This window comes from Bufo bufo, chromosome 7 (assembly GCF_905171765.1).
Source record: "Bufo bufo chromosome 7, aBufBuf1.1, whole genome shotgun sequence".
NCBI classification, from domain to species: Eukaryota; Metazoa; Chordata; class Amphibia; order Anura; family Bufonidae; genus Bufo; species Bufo bufo.
In genome coordinates, this window is record NC_053395.1 from 173653394 (window position 1) to 173675050 (window position 21657).

The following is a 21657-nucleotide window of genomic DNA, read 5'->3' on the forward strand; positions in this document are numbered from 1 at the left end:
CCCAGAGGACTTTTAGTGATCTCTTGGGTGACATATTATGTGTCAAAATAAATTTTAAAATAAGTAAAAAAAAAAAAAAATGTAATAAAACATAAAAGAAAAAACTAAAAAAACTAAAATGCCCATTTTCCCCAAAACCATACCAAGTCATGGAATATACATATTATATATCAAAATGACCGACAGAAAAATAGGGAACTCATTTTAATTATTTCTTTTACTGTCAGTTTGCATATTTAAAAAATAGCATTATAGTTTAAAAACTAAATTATTTTGTTGCACAGTTTTCCCAAAATGAAACTAAAAAAATAAAAAAAATCTCTAAAAAACATTAATAAAAGGCCTGCGGTATCACATAAGAAATGTTGCAAAATAAAAAGATTACTATATTTTAACAGCCCAACAAATAAAAAAGGTAAGACTGTTAAACCACCACAGTGAATCGTGGTAAATCACAAAAATTGTCTAGTTTATAAAGGACTTTCCCAGCACGGCCATTAAAGAGTTAAAGTGATACTTTCATTCGCTTTAGTAGCTGTTTTTATTCATTTGCATGTAGTACAGAGTTGTGTCCACCAGAGGAGGCTGTGCATCTACAAATTGCATTGCAATTTTCTCGTTTTGAGCCTACTGGTAAGTAACAGAGTGCTGTGGCAATGTGCTTTGCTGTCTAAATGCTGTTCCCCTCTGTGATGGTCAGGGTTGACAACTGTCCTCACATTACTGCAAAGTCCGTAAAAATAAAGAACTTTTTTGAAGTGTCCATCGAACAAATTGAAGCATCATGGGTGATCCATATACTCAGGACTGTCGCCTGTTCAGCTAGCTTTGTCCTTTTTAAAGATTGGCACTGTCATGTATGTTTAATAGCTAAATCTTAAAATTTGGGGGTTTATCTATCATTTTATAGCACACACTTTGATGCCTCGTTGCTCACCAAGTTGGTTCTCTCTTATCTTCAGCCAGTTTGTGGACCCTTTGAAGATACTTTTTTTGTTTTCTTTCATTCCTTCTTAATTTTGATGCCACATTCCTGGAGAATTCCCTCTGTTTCAGCTCTTTGAGCCGCTGTCGAAAATGAAAGAACACATGACAATAAGTGCATCTGAGTACAAAATACCAGTCTTAGATTTGGACACACTTACACATAGAAAAGGGTTTTTGTTATTTTCCTTTTTTAAACATTTTAGAATAATAGTAGCAAATGAAACCCACCAGAAGTTTATAGCGAAGAAGAAAAAAGGGAATACAATTCAAAACTCTTAGCTTCTACAATGTAGCCACCCTTTTATCTTGCTAACAGCCTGGCACACTCGTGGCATTCTCTCAACTAACGTCTTGAAGGCGTTCTCATGTATGGCAGGCATTTGACTGCTCCTTGATATCTTTTTCTTGGCTTAGATGAGCTCCAAACGTGAGAAAAAAATTAAATGTTCTTCTTCAATCCCCTGCCCAAAAGCTTCAGCAGTCTCCCTGGTATTTGTTTAAAGGGGTTCTGGTTATAGAAAGTTATCCCCTATCCACTCTGAATTTCCAGTGCCTGGTTCTGGTCCTGGAACTTCTGAAAATAGTGGATCAGACGGTTTGCTGTAAGTCTGAACCCCGCCGTCAGACAGCCTCCTCCACCCGAACGAAGCCGAGTGTCTCCTCTTTCAGGTAGAGGATCAGAGGATTGAACATAGGCTGGTTGAGGTGCTGTACATTGAATATATGTATGTAGTACAGTCTTCTGTGTTATGTGCCACTCGTGCAGGGGTGGGAGACTAGGGGCCCACCTTGCTCAGGGGCCCGCCGGGAGATTCCCCTGTACCCCTGTGGGCCAGTATGAGCCTGTAGAGGATGTATCATTGGCACATGAGCAGTAGTCATCTGCAATGCTTGGGAAGCACATCTACTGCAGATGCACTAATTGTGTAATCTACAGCACAGGCATGAAAGTACAGGGCCAAACTAGCTGCCTTGCCTTGTCAATCAAGGCACATGGGGGTGACAATGAGTGGTGAGTGGAGGAGCTCTCAGGGAAAGTGCCTGCCCCTCAGGTCACAGATGACCTCATTGACATACTTACAAAAAGTGATATTAGGCTCTGCATAATTGAGATATCGTTTACTCAGCAGGATCTAGCTTACCAGGCATTGTTCCTGAATCCTGATTTAATAGGGTTGATCCTGCTGACATATACATTTTAGTCCATAAGCCTATAGATCACAATGTTTCTAAATCAAGCAAACCCAACATTCAGTCTTGTGCGTCCAAACTTTTGGCTGTTCTGTATATGTAACATACTGCATATACTGTCCATTATACAGGTGGAGGTTTTTGTTCCATAATATCAAGCTTTGCTTTTACCGTGACTTTATTAATAGGAGAGCCTAAGGGTGTATGCAATTTTAGAAGCCAAAATCAGTATTATAAAATGAGATAAAGTATAAAGGACAGATCCGACTTCTCTTTTCAATTCAGTCTTGGTTTTGGCTTCCAAAACTGCATGCAGAAACCTGACCGTGTGGCCATACCCTTGGGTATAAGGCATTTTGTGTCTACAGTTGTAAACACAGTAGAAGACTTATAATTTATTTTTATTTTTTTAGAGAAGCAATTCTCTACCTGATAAAGGGGAAGTTATATCCCTGAAACGCGTTGTATCTGATCCCTTTTTTCAAACTAGATTAATAAAGCAAGATTTCCCATATGCTTTGGACCATGAGGATTTTTGCTCAATATCCCAATACAATATTATAAGTTATCCTACTGGAAGAAGGGCATTTCCTGTGCGGAGATTCCTCTGCGGCTGCATATACGAAGGACCAAAACGATTACATTTAAACACCTACAATAGTGTTGTGCCTATACATAGCAAATAGCACAACCCAATAAGGTAAGCCTCCAATTGGAAACCATAGAAACAATAACCAATTGGAACATACTCACCCTATGGTGCTCCTTTACAGCACATTGCCTAAATATAACCCAGCAAAGGTTTTTGGAAGACTTGTGCTTCAGTCTGTGTTCCTGAAGTTTAGCTTTCAGTGCAAGTTCTCCTAGTCTGTCCACCCTGTCTGCAGGGCCGGTTTTAGACAAAGTGTGGCCCTAAATGAAATATTGCACAAACATACTCTCGTGCAGAGAAACTGCAGCATAATCCACAACCAGCAAGGTCTATAAGATTAGACAAATCTCATTTTGCTTCTTTGTTGCTTGTGCAAAGTGACCTGCCATGTGGATTTAGAAATCTGCAGAATGTCATGTATATATAGTAATTATCAAATAATACTACTATACCAGGACCAAATGTTACCACTATAAATTGATTAAATATAAATGAATTAGTTGTGTAGTTGATAGGATAGGTTTGATAGGTTTATCTAGTCCAACGTCCACACTAAAAATGAACAAAACAAACTGTAAAAAGGCCAGTATTACCAATAATACCACTATATGGGGCATCATAACCACTACCATACCATTAAAACTACTGAATAGTATTAGCAAGGGGGTGCAGATGATCAACACTCTTTAATGCTCTGACACCTCTGGCCACAAACACGACCACAATAGGATGGAATAGATTTTTCTTTATTGGTAACAAAATAAAAAATAAGAAAAATCTATTCCATCCTATTGTGGTCGTGTTTGCGCCCAGAGGTGTCAGAGCATTGCACAGTGTCGACCGTTTTCAGCCCCTTGCTTATACTATTCACTTTTCTTCGGAGGGTTGGCTACCACTTGTGTTGAGGACCTAACGACACTGGCAGCACCGACCAATTGCACCGACATACCTTTCACTAGTGTTGTGCCTATGATTGCACAACACCTAAAGGTGAGCATAATCATCTAGTTTTTATCCTAATTTATTATACATATCATAAGTGCCTTTCCCCTTTTTATTTTGCCACAGTTTACATTACCACTAGTAACTGAATAATATTACTGTAGTCTTACTGAATAAAAATCACTACACAAAGACCAATATTACCACCATACAGTGACCATAAAGTGTAGATACTAGTTCTACACAGGAGCTCAGAAGAACAACGTGTTATCTGGGGATTCAATATTGATGGTCTATCTTTAGGATAGGTCATTAACCACCTCCGGACCGCCTAACGCAGGATCGCGTTCCGGAGGTGGCAGCCCTGCGCAGAGTCACGCATATATGCGTCATCTCGCGATGGGCGAGATTTCCTGTGAACGCGCGCACACAGGCGCGCGCGCTCACAGGAACGGAAGGTAAGAGAGTTGATCTCCAGCCTGCCAGCGGCGATCGTTCGCTGGCAGGCTGGAGATGTGTTTTTTTTTAACCCCTAACAGGTATATTAGACGCTGTTTTGATAACAGCGTCTAATATACCTGCTACCTGGTCCTCTGGTGGTCCCATTTGTTTGGATCGACCACCAGAGGACACAGGTAGCTCAGTAAAGTCCCACCAAGCACCACTACACTACACCCCCCCCCGTCACTTATTAACCCCTTATTAGCCCCTGATCACCCCTGATCACCCCATATAGACTCCCTGATCACCCCCCTGTCATTGATCACCCCCCTGTCATTGATTACCCCCCTGTAAAGCTCCATTCAGATGTCCGCATGATTTTTACGGATCCACTGATAGATGGATCGGATCCGCAAAACGCATCCGGACGTCTGAATGAAGCCTTACAGGGGCGTGATCAATGACTGTGGTTATCACCCCATATAGACTCCCTGATCACCCCCCCTGTCATTGATTACACCCCTGTCATTGATCAACCCCCTGTAAAGCTCCATTCAGACGTCCGCATGATTTTTACGGATCCACTGATAGATAGATCGGATCCGCAAAACGCATCCGGACGTCTGAATGAAGCCTTACAGGGGCGTGATCAATGACTGTGGTGATCACCCCATATAGACTCCCTGATCACCCCCCTGTAAAGCTCCATTCAGATGTCCGCATGATTTTTACGGATGCACTGATAGATGGATCCGATCCGCAAAACGCATCCGGACGTCTGAATGAAGCCTTACAGGGGCGTGATCAATGACTGTGGTGATCACCCCATATAGACTCCCTGATCACCCCCCTGTCATTGATCACCCCCCTGTAAAGCTCCATTCAGATGTCCGCATGATTTTTACGGATCCACTGATAGATGGATCGGATCCGCAAAACGCATCCGGACATCTGAATGAAGCCTTACAGGGGAGTGATCAATGACTGTGGTGATCACCCCATATAGACTCCCTGATCACCCCCCTGTCATTGATCAACCCCCCTGTCATTGATCAACCCCCCTGTCATTGATCAACCCCCCTGTCATTGATCACCCCCCTGTCATTGATCACCCCCCTGTCATTGATCACCCCTCTGTAAGGCTCCATTCAGATATTTTTTTGGCCCAAGTTAGCAGAATTTTTTTTTTTTTTTCTTACAAAGTCTCATATTCCACTAACTTGTGTCAAAAAATAAAATCTCACATGAACTCACCCTACCCCTCACGGAATCCAAATGCGTAAAATTTTTTAGACATTTATATTCCAGACTTCTTCTCACGCTTTAGGGCCCCTAGAATGCCAGGGCAGTATAAATACCCCACATGTGACCCCATTTCGGAAAGAAGACACCCCCAGGTATTCCGTGAGGGGCATATTGAGTCCATGAAAGATTGAAATTTTTGTCCCAAGTTAGCGGAACGGGAGACTTTGTGAGAAAAAAATTAAAAATATCAATTTCAGCTAACTTGTGCCAAAAAAAAAAAATTTCTATGAACTCGCCATGCCCCTCATTGAATACCTTGGGGTGTCTTCTTTCCAAAATGGGGTCACATGTGGGGTATTTATACTGCTCTGGCATTCTAGGGGCCCCAAAGCGTGAGAAGAAGTCTGGTATCCAAATGTCTAAAAATGCCCTCCTAAAAGGAATTTGGGCACCTTTGCGCATCTAGGCTGCAAAAAAGTGTCACACATCTGGTATCGCCGTACTCAGGAGAAGTTGGGGAATGTGTTTTGGGGTGTCATTTTACATATACCCATGCTGGGTGAGAGAAATATCTTGGTCAAATGCCAACTTTGTATAAAAAAATGGGAAAAGTTGTCTTTTGCCAAGATATTTCTCTCACCCAGCATGGGTATATGTAAAATGACACCCCAAAACACATTCCCCAACTTCTCCTGAATACGGCGATACCACATGTGTGACACTTTTTTGCAGCCTAGGTGGGCAAAGGGGCCCATATTCCAAAGAGCACCTTTAGGATTTCACAGGTCATTTACCTACTTACCACACATTAGGGCCCCTGGAAAATGCCAGGGCAGTATAACTACCCCACAAGTGACCCCATTTTGGAAAGAAGACACCCCAAGGTATTCCGTGAGGGGCATGGCGAGTTCCTAGAATTTTTTATTTTTTGTCACAAGTTAGTGGAAAATGATTTTTTTTTTTTTTTTTTTTTCATACAAAGTCTCATATTCCACTAACTTGTGACATGAACTCACTATGCCCATCAGCGAATACCTTGGGGTCTCTTCTTTCCAAAATGGGGTCACTTGTGGGGTAGTTATACTGCCCTGGCATTCTAGGGGCCCAAATGTGTGGTAAGGAGTTTGAAATCAAATTCTGTAAAAAATGACCTGTGAAATCCGAAAGGTGCTCTTTTGAATATGGGCCCCTTTGCCCACCTAGGCTGCAAAAAAGTGTCACACATCTGGTATCTCCGTAATCAGGAGAAGTTGGGGAATGTGTTTTGGGGTGTCATTTTACATATACCCATGCTGGGTGAGAGAAATATCTTGGCAAAAGACAACTTTTCCCATTTTTTTATACAAAGTTGGCATTTGACCAAGATATTTATCTCACCCAGCATGGGTATATGTAAAAAGACACCCCAAAACACATTCCTCAACTTCTCCTGAATACAGAGATACCAGATGTGTGACACTTTTTTGCAGCCTAGGTGGGCAAAGGGGCCCACATTCCAAAGAGCACCTTTCGGATTTCACAGGTCATTTACCTACTTACCACACATTTGGGCCCCTAGAATGCCAGGGCAGTATAACTACCCCACAAGTGACCCCATTTTGGAAAGAAGAGACCCCAAGGTATTCGCTGATGGGCATAGTGAGTTCATGGAAGTTTTTATTTTTTGTCACAAGTTTGTGGAATATGAGACTTTGTATGAAAAAAAAAAAAAAAAAAAAAAAATCATCATTTTCCACTAACTTGTGACAAAAAATAAAATATTCTAGGAACTCGCCATGCCCCTCACGGAATACCTTGGGGTGTCTTCTTTCCAAAATGGGGTCACTTGTGGGGTAGTTATACTGCCCTGGTATTCTAGGGGCCCAAATGTGTGGTAAGGAGTTTGAAATCAAATTCAGGAAAAAATGAGGAGTGAAATCCGAAAGGTGCTCTTTGGAATATGGGCCCCTTTGCCCACCTAGGCTGCAAAAAAGTGTCACACATCTGGTATCCCCGTACTCAGGAGAAGTTGAGGAATGTGTTTTGGGGTGTCATTTTACATATACCCATGCTGGGTGAGATAAATATCTTGGTCAAATGACAACTTTGTATAAAAAAATGGGAAAAGTTGTCTTTTGCCAAGATATTTCTCTCACCCAGCATGGGTATATATAAAATGACACCCCAAAACACATTCCCCACCTTCTCCTGAGTACGGAGATACCAGATGTGTGACACTTTTTTGCAGCCTAGGTGGGCAAAGGGGCCCATATTCCAAAGAGCACCTTTCGGATTTCACTGGTCATTTTTTACAGAATTTGATTTCAAACTCCTTACCACACATTTGGGCCCCTAGAATGCCAGGGCAGTATAACTACCCCACAAGTGACCCCATTTTGGAAAGAAGAGACCCCAAGGTATTCGCTGATGGGCATAGTGAGTTCATAGAACTTTTTATTTTTTGTCACAAGTTAGTGGAATATGAGACTTTGTAAGAAAAAAAAAAAAAAAAATCATAATTTTCCGCTAACTTGTGACAAAAAATAAAAAGTTCTATGAACTCACTATGCCCATCAGCGAATACCTTAGGGTGTGTACTTTCAGAAATGGGGTCATTTGTGGGGTGTTTGTACTGTCTGGGCATTGTAGAACCTCAGGAAACATGACAGGTGCTCAGAAAGTCAGAGCTGCTTCAAAAAGCGGAAATTCACATTTTTGTACCATAGTTTGTAAACGCTATAACTTTTACCCAAACCATTTTTTTTTTACCCAAACATTTTTTTTTTATCAAAGACATGTAGAACTATAAATTTAGAGCAAAATTTCTATATGGATGTCGTTTTTTTTTGCAAAATTTTACAACTGAAAGTGAAAAATGTCATTTTTTTGCAAAAAAATCGTTAAATTTCGATTAATAACAAAAAAAGTAAAAATGTCAGCAGCAATGAAATACCACCAAATGAAAGCTCTATTAGTGAGAAGAAAAGGAGGTAAAATTCATTTGGGTGGTAAGTTGCATGACCGAGCAATAAACGGTGAAAGTAGTGTAGGTCAGAAGTGTAAAAAGTGGCCTGGTCTTTCAGGGTGTTTAAGCACTGGGGGCTGAAGTGGTTAATATCAGATCGGCTGGCGTCTTTCTCCCAGGACACTTGCCGATCAACTGTTGGGAGGTCAATGATGTCACTGTATATCAGTCACATGGCCTAGTTGCAGTTCAGTCCCATTCAAGTGAAAGGAGATGATCTGCATTACCAAGCATCGCTGCTGTCTGATGTACGGCGCTGGGCTTGGTAAGCTATAAAGGGACCGCAGTGCTCACCGGAGCTCTGGTGAGCGCCGTGGCCTCTTCAAACACCTGATCAGTGGGGGTGTCAGGAGTCAGATCCCCACTGATCTCATACTGATGACCTATGCTGAGGACAGACTATCCATATCAAATTCCCAGGTAAACCTTTTAAGTGAAAAAAACAAGAAGCAGGTTGGAAAGACAAACGTAAATTTCCTCCAATTTTGGAAATCAGGGTATTGAGATCCTGCTTAAACAAGGAGGCAGAAATGCTCGGCCTTGTACTGTCCCTCCTCACTAACAAAAGACTGGATCACAGACTTTATATAAGACCTCATGCACATGACCATGTCTGAGGTCTGCATGCATTCCACATTTTTTGCGGTTCGTATGCGGACACTTTTATTTCAAAGGGGCCACAAAAGATGCGGACAGCACACTGTGTACTGTCCGCATCCGTACTTCCGTTCTGTGGCCTTACAGAAAAACAGAACATGTTCTTTTCTCCAGACTGGGAAAAAAAGATGGCATGCTCATGGCCAAGATCCGTGTTTTGCAGACGGCTAAGCAGATTGGTCATGTGCATGAGACCTTACCGAGTCTTCAGCTAGCGAGGAGGGACAACACCTGACTGAGCACTTCTGCCTCCTTGTTTTATCAGACTGCAGGCAGCGTTTTGGTGTCCGTCTCCAAAGCGGAATGGAGACTGAACTGATGCAAACTGATGCATTCTGAGCGGATCCTTTTCCATTCAGAATGCATTAGAATGCAAACTGATCCGTTTTGGACCGCGTGTGAGAGCCCTGAACGGATCTCACAAACGGAAAGCCAAAACGCGAGTGTGGAAGTAGACTAGGGCAGACTGATTCCGGTTCACCTCTGCTCCCTTCTCCAGAGCCTTATAGCATTGTTTTCTGTAAAGATAGGAGGAAGACCACCTGGAGGGGGCTCCTTTGGTGATAGGGGCCCAGGGCAATTGCCCATTCCCCTCCTACCTAATGCCGGCCCTGCCTGTCTGTGATACAGTCTTGGTTCCTGCCTGCTTTGTTCCTGCATCCATGACTACCCTGCCTGCAAGCTCTCCTAGTGTCTCAGTTTAGTGTTGCCAAATATCTCCAGTTCCAGTATTAGAGACTATCCAAACTGTTTCTGTGATTGTGGTGTGGTTTCCCTTTGTCTCCATCCAGCCAAGTTTCCTACAGTCAAGTTCTGCCAAAAACCACATAATCAGTATAAGTGACTGTTCAGACTGTACCTGTGCTTTTCTGAGCCTAGTGGTACTTGCACCAGAGTCCCTGACCCCTGTGGGTTAACTGCTAACTTTACTGTTAGGAGGTAGTGGCCTGGTCAATGGCAGATTATAATAGGGGCGTTCGGGTCAACAGCCCCGGGCCCAGCATCGCTGGGGGGCCCAACACCAACCTAAAAACCCACACACTGCGGCGGGGAATGGGAGAGCATAGTTCCCTGCCCCACCGCCGATCACTGCCATGATGTCATTGCGTGCCTGTGTCGGAATACAGCACAGTGACGCGTGCACGCCTGCCATCGCGCGCCTGGACATAGGTGAGTATTTAGCTTTCAGTTTTTTTTTATTCTTATTTTTATTTTATGTGCCAACCTTGAAGGACGTGGGGAGAGGAAACAGGAGGACATATTAGTGAAGGGACAGTACATCGGGGGCAAATCACTATATTGGGGCTGGCTGTGTGGGGGCAAATTACTATGTGTGGGAAAATTATTATGGGGGTATTACTATGTGGGGGCAAATTACTATATGGGGGCAGCTTGGTGGAAATTACTGTGTGGGGGCAAATTACTATATGGGGCTGTGTGGGGGCAAATTAAGATATGGTGGAAGTGTGGTGGAAATTGCTATGTGGGGGCAGTGTGGGACAAATTACTATATGGGGGAAATTACTGTGTGGGGCCAAATTACTATATTATTAAAGCGCCATTCATTTCATAGCGCTGTACATATGAGAAGGGGTATACATACATAATACAGACAATTGCACTAATCATAAACAAGACGAGTTACAAACTGGTACAGAAGGAGAGAGGGCCCTGCCCGTGAGGGCTTACAATCTACATGTTGTTGGGATACCCGGGGTCTTTCCTCTTTTCTTCTTACAATCTACATGGTATGGGAGAAGGACACAGTAGGTGTGGGTGAAGTTGGTCATGGCAGTATGGAGGCAGCAGCGTCACTGGTTGTAGGCTTGTCTGAAGAGGTGGGTTTTCAGGTTTCTTTTGAAAGATTCCACTGTAGGTGAGAGTCTGATATGTTGGGGTAGCAAGTTCCAGAGTATGGGGGATGCACGGGAGAAATCTTGGAGGCGATTGTGGGAAGAGGCGATAAGAGGAGAGGAGAGATGAGGTCTTGTGAGGATCGGAGAGTGCGTGTGCGGGTGTATCGGGAAAGTAGCTCAGAGATGTAGGGAGGGGACAGGTTATGGACGGCCTTGTATGTATTTGTTAGTACTTTGAAGTGAATTTGCTGGGCAATGGGGAGCCAGTGAAGGGATTGGCAGAGGGGAGAGGCAGAGGAGTAATAGAGTGAGAGGTGGATTAGTCGGGCAGCAGAGTTGAGGATAGATTGGAGGGGTGCGAGAGTGCTATATGGAAGGCCACAGAGGAGAGTGTTGCAGTAGTCTAGGCGGGAGATGATGAGGGCATGTACAAGCATTTTCGCAGATTCAAAGTTAAGGAAAGCACGGATGCGGGAGATGTTTTTGAGTTGGAGGCGGCAGGTGGTGGAAAGTGCTTGGATGTGCGGTCTGAAGGAGAGGGCAGAATCCAAGGTCACTCCAAGGCAGCGGACTTGGTTGACCGGGGAGAGTGTGCAGCCATTGATCTTGATAGATAGGTCTGTTGGGGGGTTTGAGCAAGATGGGGGAAAGAGGATGAATTCTGTTTTATCCATGTTAAGTTTTAGAAAGCGAGAGGAGAAGAAGGATGATATAGAAGATAGACATTGTGGGATTCTGGATAGTAAGGTGGTGTTGTCTGGACCAGAGAGGTAGATTTGTGTGTCGTCAGCGTAGGAGTGATACTAAAAGCCATTGGACTCTATGAGCTGTCCCAGGACAAAAGTGTAGATAGAGAAGAGCAGCGGTCCTAGGACAGAGCCTTGCGGGACACCAACAGAGAGGGAATGAGACAAGGAGGTGGTGCGGGAGTGGGAGACGCTAAACGTCCGGTCTGTGAGATATGATGTGATCCAGGAGAGGGCCAGGTCAGTGATGCCTAGAGATGAGAGAGTTTGCAACGTAAGGGAATTGTCAACAGTGTCGAAGGCAGAGGACAGGTCAAGGAGAAGAAGGACAGAGTATTGTTTCTTGGTTTTGGCTATCAGTAGGTCATTGGTGACTTTGGTGAGGGCAGTCTCAGTCGAATGGTGGGGTCGGAAGCCAGATTGTAGGCAGGAGCAGGAGGAAAGGTGAGAGGACAGTTCAGAATGGACATGTTGTTCAAGTAGCTTTGAGGCATATGGAAGCAGTGATATGGGGCGATAACTGGACAAAGAAGATGGGTCAATATGGGGGCAGTGTGGGGCAAATTACTGTGTGAGGGAAAATTACTATATGGGGCAGTGTGGTGGAAATTATTATGTGGTGGAAATTTCTGTGTGAGGGCAAATTACTGTGTGGAGGCAGTGTAGTGGAAATTTCAGTGTGGGACAAATTACTATATGGGGAAATTACTGTGTTGGGACAAATTACTATATAGGGATAGTGTGGGACAAATTACTGTGTGGGTGTAGTGTGGTGGAAATTACTGTGTGGGGTATTGTGGAGCAAATTACTATGTGGTGGAAATTACTGTGTGGGGGCAAATTACTATATGGGGCAGCGTGGGGGAAATTACTATGTGGGGGCAAATAACTATAGGGGATTACTATGTGGGGGCAGTGCAGGGGAAATTACTGTATGGGGCAGCGTGGGGGGCATTGCTATTAGGGAGGAACTGTAGGGGCAATTCTATTATTTTTGGGGATACTATACAGGGATTATTACCTGGAGCACGTTATAGGGTGTTATTATTACTGGGGGCACTCTATGGGACATTACAACTGCTGTAGACACTATAGGGACATTTGAGGTAATTTATCAAACTGGTGTAAAGTAGAACTGGCTTAGCTGCCCATGGCAACCAATCAGATTCCACCTTTCATGTTTGACAGCTCCTTTGGAAATCCAGTTCTACTTTACACTAGTTTGATAAATTACCACAATTATGTCTATTAGGGTCACTATTTTTTCAGCAGTATAGTACCTGGGGCATTGGGGAGCACAACGAGCACAGTATTGGGAGTGGCAGCAGGATGACACTGTCAGGGCACAAGGATGGGGAGTTTGATGGAAAAATTTAGAAATCTAACATGTCTGTGTTACAAACTCTGTAGAGATGACATGCGGCTGAAAGAATTTGTCATGGTGGTCTGGGTCAAATGGAGGAGAAGAGGAAAGAGAAGGTCTACATAATGTGGCTAATGGTCCCTTTACACAGGATGACAATCTAGCAGATTGTCAGGAAGGAAGCGTTCTTTCCTGACAATCTGCTGATCGCTAGCGGAGGAGACCGGTGCATTTACATGCAGCAATCTTCTTCAGCATCTCCAGAATATGGGGAGAAGTGATCACTAATGCCATCGCTCTTCCCCATACGGTCTCGTTGTCTCCCGGCAGCAGATCATGTTTACACTGCACAATCTGCCCCTGGGAAACAATGATCTTTTGTGCTGCACAAAAGATACAATTACCCAATGAATGAGCATTTTGCTCATTCATCTGGTAACCGACAGTGCATTTACACCGTTATTAGTAATGCTGGTTAGCGATGATCGTTTTAATTGCTGACCTGTGTAAAGAGCCCATTAAGTGACTTTTAGTAATAAAGAGATAAGGTTTATTAGATGACCAGCACAAAGTGAAAGCACCATTCATACAGCTAGATAAACCCTTGGTGACAGAACAGCTGAATATTTTTAATAAAGATCAACAGAAAAAATGATTTTTAGCCCAAAATGAGTCAAATGCAATAATAGAAAAATTGCAGTCGAAGGTGTACATAGCCTTTAAAAGACCATTTTTTTTAAATTAGAGGGCTCTGAATCCCACCATGTAGCCACAGACTTAAAGCGTACCTGAGTTTTCAAAAAAAGATTGCATAATGTTACGTAATGTTATATTTGGGCTTCCTAAAGTCTCTTTCAGCCATATTGCTCCTTGTTTCAGTTGCGCAGCTAGATGTATTTCTCTCACAAGCAGTAGGTGTCTCCCTTCTGCCAGTACTTTATGCAGTGACCTCACACCCCTTACTTTTCACTATGTTTGTTTTCTTCTAGGGAGCTCAAAAAGCTGATATGGAGGGATGAACCACACTTACAGAAAAGCAGGAGGCTTGTGTGATGTTTATGAACAGTTCTTTTATCAAGCTCACGATCTCAGCTCTGTCACACCCTCACTTCCTCTCAGCCGTCTTCTGAGACTCTGCTACCAGGGATGGTGGAAGTGAGATCTCTAGTGGTCATGATATTACAGCTTTTTTTTTTCAAGTGGTTTCAGGCAAATATTTTAAATTAAGTAATTTAGAAATTTGGTTTAGATGGCACATATGTGAAAAAATAAAAAAATCACAATGTCCCCCTGAGGTTTTTTTTTCAAATGAAGGCATTTTCATGTGCCTTCATCCTTAAACCTCTAGTGTTGTATGTTGTCTGATAGATCTTTAAATAAGACACTTTTTTTTTCCAGTTTCTTGTACACCACCCCTATACTGGAGTAAGACTGTGCCTTTTTGTGACTTTTATAAAAGTTACAGCTGAAAAATCAGAAATACACCTAATTATATGGACAGTAGTGTTGGGCTCGAATATTCAAATAGCGAATATTATTTGCGAATATCGGCACTTCGAGAATTCGCGAATATTTAGAATATAGGGATATATATTTATAATTTCGAATATTCTAGATTTCTTTTTCATCAGTAACCTCCCTTCTTGCTTGTGAGCCAATGAGAAGGCTGCAATGTCTTTGTCTGACCCGCATACTGCATACAAGGACTGCTGGGGAGGTTCTTATATAGTAAGGGTAGGCAACCAATAGGAAAGTTGCCTACCCTTACTATATAAGATCCTCCCCAGCAGCCCTTGTATGCAGTATTTTGGAGATCTGAGAAAGACAGTAGTGTCATTGCTGTGCTCTCTGCTTTCCTGTGTCATTACATTAGATCAGTTAGTTACGGTAGCTTATATATATATATAATACAGATAGTTTGTGGGAGACAGTCAGTGTAGGTTAGATAGTGATATAGTGTAGCTGATAGGTTCTGCTGTCCATACATATATGCTAGATACATAGTGCTGTGATGTCACAAGTTCACGACAATACTTAGTGCAGCAATCACTAATAAGTAGTCAGACCTGTTAAAATGTGAAGTTGCACATATTGCGCCAAAATATTCTCATGTTTGGTGCCGATTTTGCAATCGTGAATATATTGGAGCACTCTATCTGCATATAAAGCTATTGTAATGTTCTTCCGTGCCAACCATTTTCTCCAGTCTCAGGAAACTTCTAGCAGCTTGAAAAATGTAGCTATAGTGACCCACGCCTGTATTTAGAGTGCATTACACGAATATTACATTGCTGACTTTTCGCGATCAAGAAAATAATCTTGAATTTGCAAATTCTCGAATATATGACGAATATTCTACCAAATATTCGCGAAATATCGCAAATTCGAATATTGCCCCTGCCGCTCATCACTAATGGACAGTATGTTAGTGACATGAGTGGTTATTTTATTTCCTGTCTGCCTCTTGCTTTATTTTGCTACATACACTGCATCTCTGGTATGAAGGTAGCCAGGTACCCACTTTGAACACAGACCTCTGCTTTATTTTTGCTGAAAACACTTTAAAGGGGTATTCCCATCACATACAATAGGGGAATATCGCTAGGATATGCCCCCATTGTCTACAGGGAGAACGGAGCGGGGAGAGCTGTGGCTGGAGGACCCCGGGTTTCCCAGAGTCCGTCCACCACCAAGCACTGCTCCCATACAAGTGAATTGGAGTGCACCTCGCACAGACCCTACCATTCATTTCTTCTTTTAACTTTCAGATTTTTATTAGATATTACAGTACAGACCAATACAACAATCAATGAGATGCTGTTTGAACAGTACATTGACTAGAAGAGAGTAGTCAGCATTCCTATGGTTTGTACAACATTTAGATCATGTATAATCAATCAGCATTGTTAACAGGAGATAAAACAAAGTGATCTATGAGAACATAACATACCTAACAATGTGCCTTATAGCACAGTAACTAAGGACCAAAACCTGTGCTCCCATTCATTTCTATGGGGCAGACGGAAATAGCCAAGCCAGAGCTTGGCTATTTTCGGCGGCCCCATTGAAATGAATGAAGGGCAGCTGCACATTTACAGAGCTGCCTCTATTCATTTCCCTGCTCCCTTCTCGTTGTAGGTGCAGGTCCCAGAGGTGGGACCCGCACCTATCAGACAATGGGGGCATATCCTACCGATATGTCCCCATTGTATGTAATGCAAAAAACCCTTTAAATTTATCCTCAACATTAGCTTTTAATACAATGTTCATATCCGTCTGCCTTGTGAAAAGGGAATATTTTCCAAGGTCACAGATCTAAAAATCAAAGTGCTAGTGAATGTTTCTGGCAGGCTAAAAAAAGAACAGTGGTAATACTGTCAAGAATATCATTTTTATCAAAGCAAAGGCTGTTATATAAATGCTCATCTTTTAGGTTACTTTGGATTATGTATACTTAAATAATATAAAGGTGTTCTTCCATTGCATAATCATGTTTTTTAATCTGCTCAAAACACTTCATATTTTTGCCAATATATCTGTTTTTCATGTTAGCACTTTCCTTCCCCTGTTCTCAGCATCAGTGCATTCTGGCAGGATGTTTACAAGCAGAACCTCCTGTTTTCATCAGCTTCCTGCTGGGTTTTCCAGCCAAACCCATAATTTGATTTGTAAGGTCTCTCAGGGCTTGCTCCACTGTTCCCTCTGCAATACCCATGCCCCTACATTTTCCCTCTCTTTGTTAATTAGGCGTATCAAGCCCTATGGGACATTCCAGAGCAAAATATGCTGGGTTTTACTAACAAACCCAGCAGGAAGCAGATAAAAACATGAAGTAAACCATGTAAACATCCTGCCACAATGCAGGAATCCTGATAACATGGGAAGGAAAGTGCTGACATAAAAACCAGATATATGGGCCAAAAATATGCAGTGTTTCAGGGTACTCTGTGTACACAAAAAATTCTATTATAGGACTGTAGAACCCCTTTAATAATTAGGTAATCTAATGTTTTATTAGAGCTTGTGACACGCAGCATTACAGGCCTATTGTGTAAGCTGCTGTCTGTTGCATGTATCAGGCATCATAGTCTCATATGCTTGTAGTGGACAGAATCTTATTCATTTATATTTCTAGGAAAGAATACCTATGTAACAATCCTACAGGCTCACCTGAGTCAGAGGACCGCTGGCTGGAGGTAGGAGTGGAGCCCAGTGGCAAAGACCGCAGGCAGGTAGTAGGTAGGTACAAGCAGAAGAGTAGTCGGTAGGCAGGCGGTGGGTCAGGGCAGGCGGCAGTAAGCGTGGTCAGACAATCCGGATGGCAACGGTGGTAGCAGTTCAGTAGGTAGGGACAAGCAGAAGAGTAGTCGGTGGGCAATTCCTGGTCAGCAGTGGACTTTCAGTAGTAGCAGGAGCAGCAGATGAGGAGAAGCTTGATCAAGGCTCAGGAGCTCAATAATCAGCAAGCTAGAGTGCAAGGGGCTGGACTTATACAGGGAAGTACCAGGTGTGGGGAATCAAGGGTGATGAGCAAGGCTTGGCAAGACTGAGGTTACATAATAGGTTTCAGGGAGTAATGTCCAGAGAGGACGGTAGCCTAGTAAGCAGGGCTACCGCCTGGGATGTGGCTGGTCACGGGTTTGAATCCCGACAGTACTCCCCCCCCTTCCAAGGTGACCTCCGGGCACCGCAGGGGCAGGCTTACCGGGGTGCCGTTGGTGGAACTCTTTTACCAGTCTGGGGGCGTGGACATTTTCTTCTGGCTCCCAGGAGTTATCCTCGGGAGGGTAAACCTCCCACCCAATTAGGTATTGTAGTCTTCCCCGGTGGATCCTGGAGTAGAGGATCTTTGCGACAACGTATTCTTCTTCACCCTGTACCCTCACGGGTGGTGGAGGGGGCGAGTGGCGGCCTGTGAAGGTGTTCTCCACGTATGGCTTGAGGAGTGAGCAATGGAAGACAGGGTGCACCCTAATGGAGTCCGGAAGGTCGAGCCGGAACGTGACCTCGTTGATTTGTGCGGTGATCCGAAACGGACCCATGTATCTTTGGGCCAACTTTTTGGAGGGGACCTTCAATCTGAGGTTCCTGGTGGACAGCCACACCTTGTCTCCCACATGGAAGCCCGGGGTGGGTTTGCGACGTCTGTCTGCTCCCTGTTTAAAACGCCTCTGGGCGAGCTGGAGGTTGTCTATAATGTTCTTTTGTGCCTCCTGTAGGGTTGTTAGGCGTTCGGCCACTGCTGGGAGGGTGGAGGCGACGGGCAGGTGGGGAATGAACACCGGGTGCGAGCCTGTGTTAGCAAAGAAGGGGCTGTGCTTGGTTGAGCTATGCTCAGCATTGTTGTAGGCGAACTCGGCCGTGGGGAGATGGTCAAGCCAGTCATCCTGCAGGTGGGAGCTGAAACAGCGTAGGTACTGCTCTAGGGTCTGATTAGTTCTCTCAGTCTGCCCGTTTGACTGAGGGTGGAAAGCGGAGGATAGGTTCACTTTAACCCCGAGCGCCAGGCAGAAGTTCTTCCAGAACTTTGAGGCAAATTGTACGCCTCGGTCGGAGACCACGTCATCCGGGATCCCATGCAGCCTGAAGACCTCTCTGAGAATTAGATCGGCCGTCTGTTTGGCGGTGGGTATGCCTTTGTAGGGGATGAAATGGGCCATCTTGGTGAGACGGTCGACCACGACCAGGATAGTGTTCATCCCTTTTGAAGGAGGAAGGTCTACCACAAAGTCCATGGAGATCGAGCCCCAGGGGCGGGAGGGAATAGGGAGGGGTTGTAACAGACCCACGGGGGAGGAACGAGGAGTCTTATTGCGGGCACAGACCGCGCACGAGGAGATGTACCTCTTGATGTCCTCCTTGTATGTTGGCCACCAGAAGGAGCGGGAAAGAAGCTCCTGGGTCTTTCTTGTGCCAAAATGGCCGGCCAGCTTGGAGTCATGGTTGAGTTTGAGCACTTCGAGCCGTGCGATTTCTGGTACATATAGTTGTAGGTCCTGATGAAACCAATGACCGTTCTTAAACGTAAGGCTGACATTCCCTGTGGGGTGGACGAGGAAGGGGTCATTTTCGTATCCTTCTTTGATTGTGCCCAGGAGTTCTTTAGAGTAGGTGGCCCCTACAACCCTTCTCTCGGGTAAGATGTTATTTTGGCCCTTGTTACTCTGTGAGGGCTCGGAAAACATTCTGGAGAGGGCTTCAGCCTTGCCGTTTTTTGATCCAGGGCGATAGGTGATGAGATAGTTGAAGCGGAAAAAGAATAGGCTCCATCTGGCCTGTCTGGCTGAGAGTCTCTTAGCGCTGCGGATGAACTCGAGGTTCTTGTGGTCAGTTAGTACGATTATGGGGTTGGTGGCTCCCTCCAGCAGGTGTCTCCACTCGGAGAAGGCATCCTTGATCGCCAGTAGTTCTTTGTTCCCGATGTCATAGTTCTTCTCGGAGGGGGACATCTGGCGGGATAAATATGCGCACGGGTGTAATAGCATCCTCTCCCCTGTCCGTTGTGACAAAACTGCCCCCACCGCAGAGTCTGATGCATCCACTTCGACTGTAAATGGGAGCTCGGGGTTCGGGTGGATTAGGATTGGGGCAGAAGTGAAAAGGAGTTTCAACTTGGTGAAGGCCTCCTGGGCCTCGGGTGTCCAGGAGAAGGGGACTGCCTTCTTGGTGAGTTGGGTGATTGGTGCTATGACCTTGGAGAAGTTCCGGATAAACTTCCGATAGAAGTTGGCGAAGCCAATGAATCTTTGTATCTCCTTCTCGTTTTTCGGAACGGGCCAGTTCATCACAGCTTGGACCTTCCCCGGGTCCATACTTAGGCCCTCTGGGGAGATGATGTATCCGAGGAACTGAGTGGTGGTTCGCTCAAGCTCGCATTTCTCTAGCTTGATATAGAGAGAGTTCTGTCTGTGTCTCTGCAGTACCCTGCGGACGTGTTCGCGGTGCTGCTCGAGGTCTTCAGAGAAGATCAAGATGTCGTCCAGGTAAACGACTACAAACAGATCCAGCATGTCCCTGAGGACGTCGTTAATGAAGTGCTGGAAGGTGGCGGGAGCATTGCAGAGTCCGAAAGGCATGACCAGGTACTCGAAATGACCATAACGTGTCCGGAAGGCGGTCTTCCATTCGTCCCCAGGGCGGATTCGGACGAGGTTGTAGGCCCCTCGAAGGTCGAGTTTGGTGAAGATCTTCGCTTCCCAGAGTCTCTCAAGGAGTTCGGAAATCAGTGGGAGCGGGTACCGTTTTTTTACGGTTATGTCATTAAGCTTTCTGTAGTCTATGCAGGGACGCAGGGAGGAGTCTTTTTTCTCTACGAAGAAAAAGGGGGCTCCCGCGGGGGAGGTGGAGGGCCGGATGAACCCCTTCCTCAGGTCCTCGTCCAGGTACTCTTTCAGAGCCTTGAGTTCAGGCTCTGAGAGGGAGTAGATACTGCCAAAGGGTATTTCGGCCCCGGGCAACAGTTCTATAGGGCAGTCGTAGGGTCGGTGTGGTGGCAGCTTGTCTGCGTTTTTCTTGTTGCAGACATCCTGGAACTTGCGGTATTGAGGGGGTAGCAGATCCTTGACGGATAGTTTTGAGATGGTGGTGTCTTCGGGTGGAAGGACGGGTTTGTGGGAGCAATTTAGCGTGCAGAACTCGGATGGGAATCGTATGCAGCGGGTTTCCCAGTCCACCGAGGGGTTGTGGGTGGCCAACCATGGGATGTCCAAGATCACTGGGAACTTCGGGGAGGCGATCAGAGAGAAGTGGATCTTTTCACGGTGATCTGGTTCTATGAGGAGTTGTAGTTCGGTGGTCTCGTGAGTGGCCGGCCCCGAGGAGAGTGGGGATCCGTCGACGGTTTCCAGGTCAACGGGGGCTGCCTTGATTGTCAGTGGAATGTTCTTTTCGCGGGCGAAGGTTAGGTCCATGAAGTTGCCTCCTGCCCCGGAGTCTAACATCGCTGAACAGGGGAGTTGTCGCCCCTCAATGTCGATGAGGATGGGGACGATGAAGTGGGATCCATGAGCCGCTGTGTTGTTATTTTCAGGGGCTGCTGGCGGGGTTGGAGTCTGTGGTTGCTCCTTTAGCTCCGTGACGGCAATAGTCTTTCGGATCTTATGAGGACATTTGATGGCAAAATGACCCGGCTCCCCACAGTAGAGGCAGAGGTTTTCGGCCAGCCTTCTCTCCTTCTCAGCTGTGGATAGAGACCTATGTAGAGCGTCGACCTGCATAGGTTCAGTTACTGACTGGGGGTCGCGCTGGGCGGTGGAAGAGAAGGAGTAAGTGGGTCTGTGGTCAGAGGACCGCTGGCTGGAGGTAGGAGTGGAGCCCAGTGGCAAGGACCGCAGGCAGGTAGTAGGTAGGGACAAGCAGAAGAGTAGTCGGTAGGCAGGCGGTGGGTCAGGGCAGGCGGCAGTAAGCGTGGTCAGACAATCCGGATGGCAACGGTGGTAGCAGTTCAGTAGGTAGGGACAAGCAGAAGAGTAGTTGGTAGGCAATTCCTGGTCAGCAGTGGACTTTCAGTAGTAGCAGGAGCAGCAGATGAGGAGAAGCTTGATCAAGGCTCAGGAGCTCAATAATCAGCAAGC

At 45.0% G+C, this 21657-nt stretch overlaps 1 protein-coding gene across 1 annotated transcript in view; it reads right to left on the minus strand.

Annotated features, from left to right (window-relative positions):
- The window catches only part of ZNF804A (zinc finger protein 804A), a 208311-nt gene that overhangs the window by 14935 nt on the left and 171719 nt on the right, over positions 1 to 21657 (minus strand). The window contains exon 3 of the mRNA XM_040441503.1: positions 938 to 1068. Coding sequence (XP_040297437.1) covers positions 938 to 1068 — 131 coding nt within the window. The remainder of the gene's footprint in view (positions 1 to 937; positions 1069 to 21657) is intronic.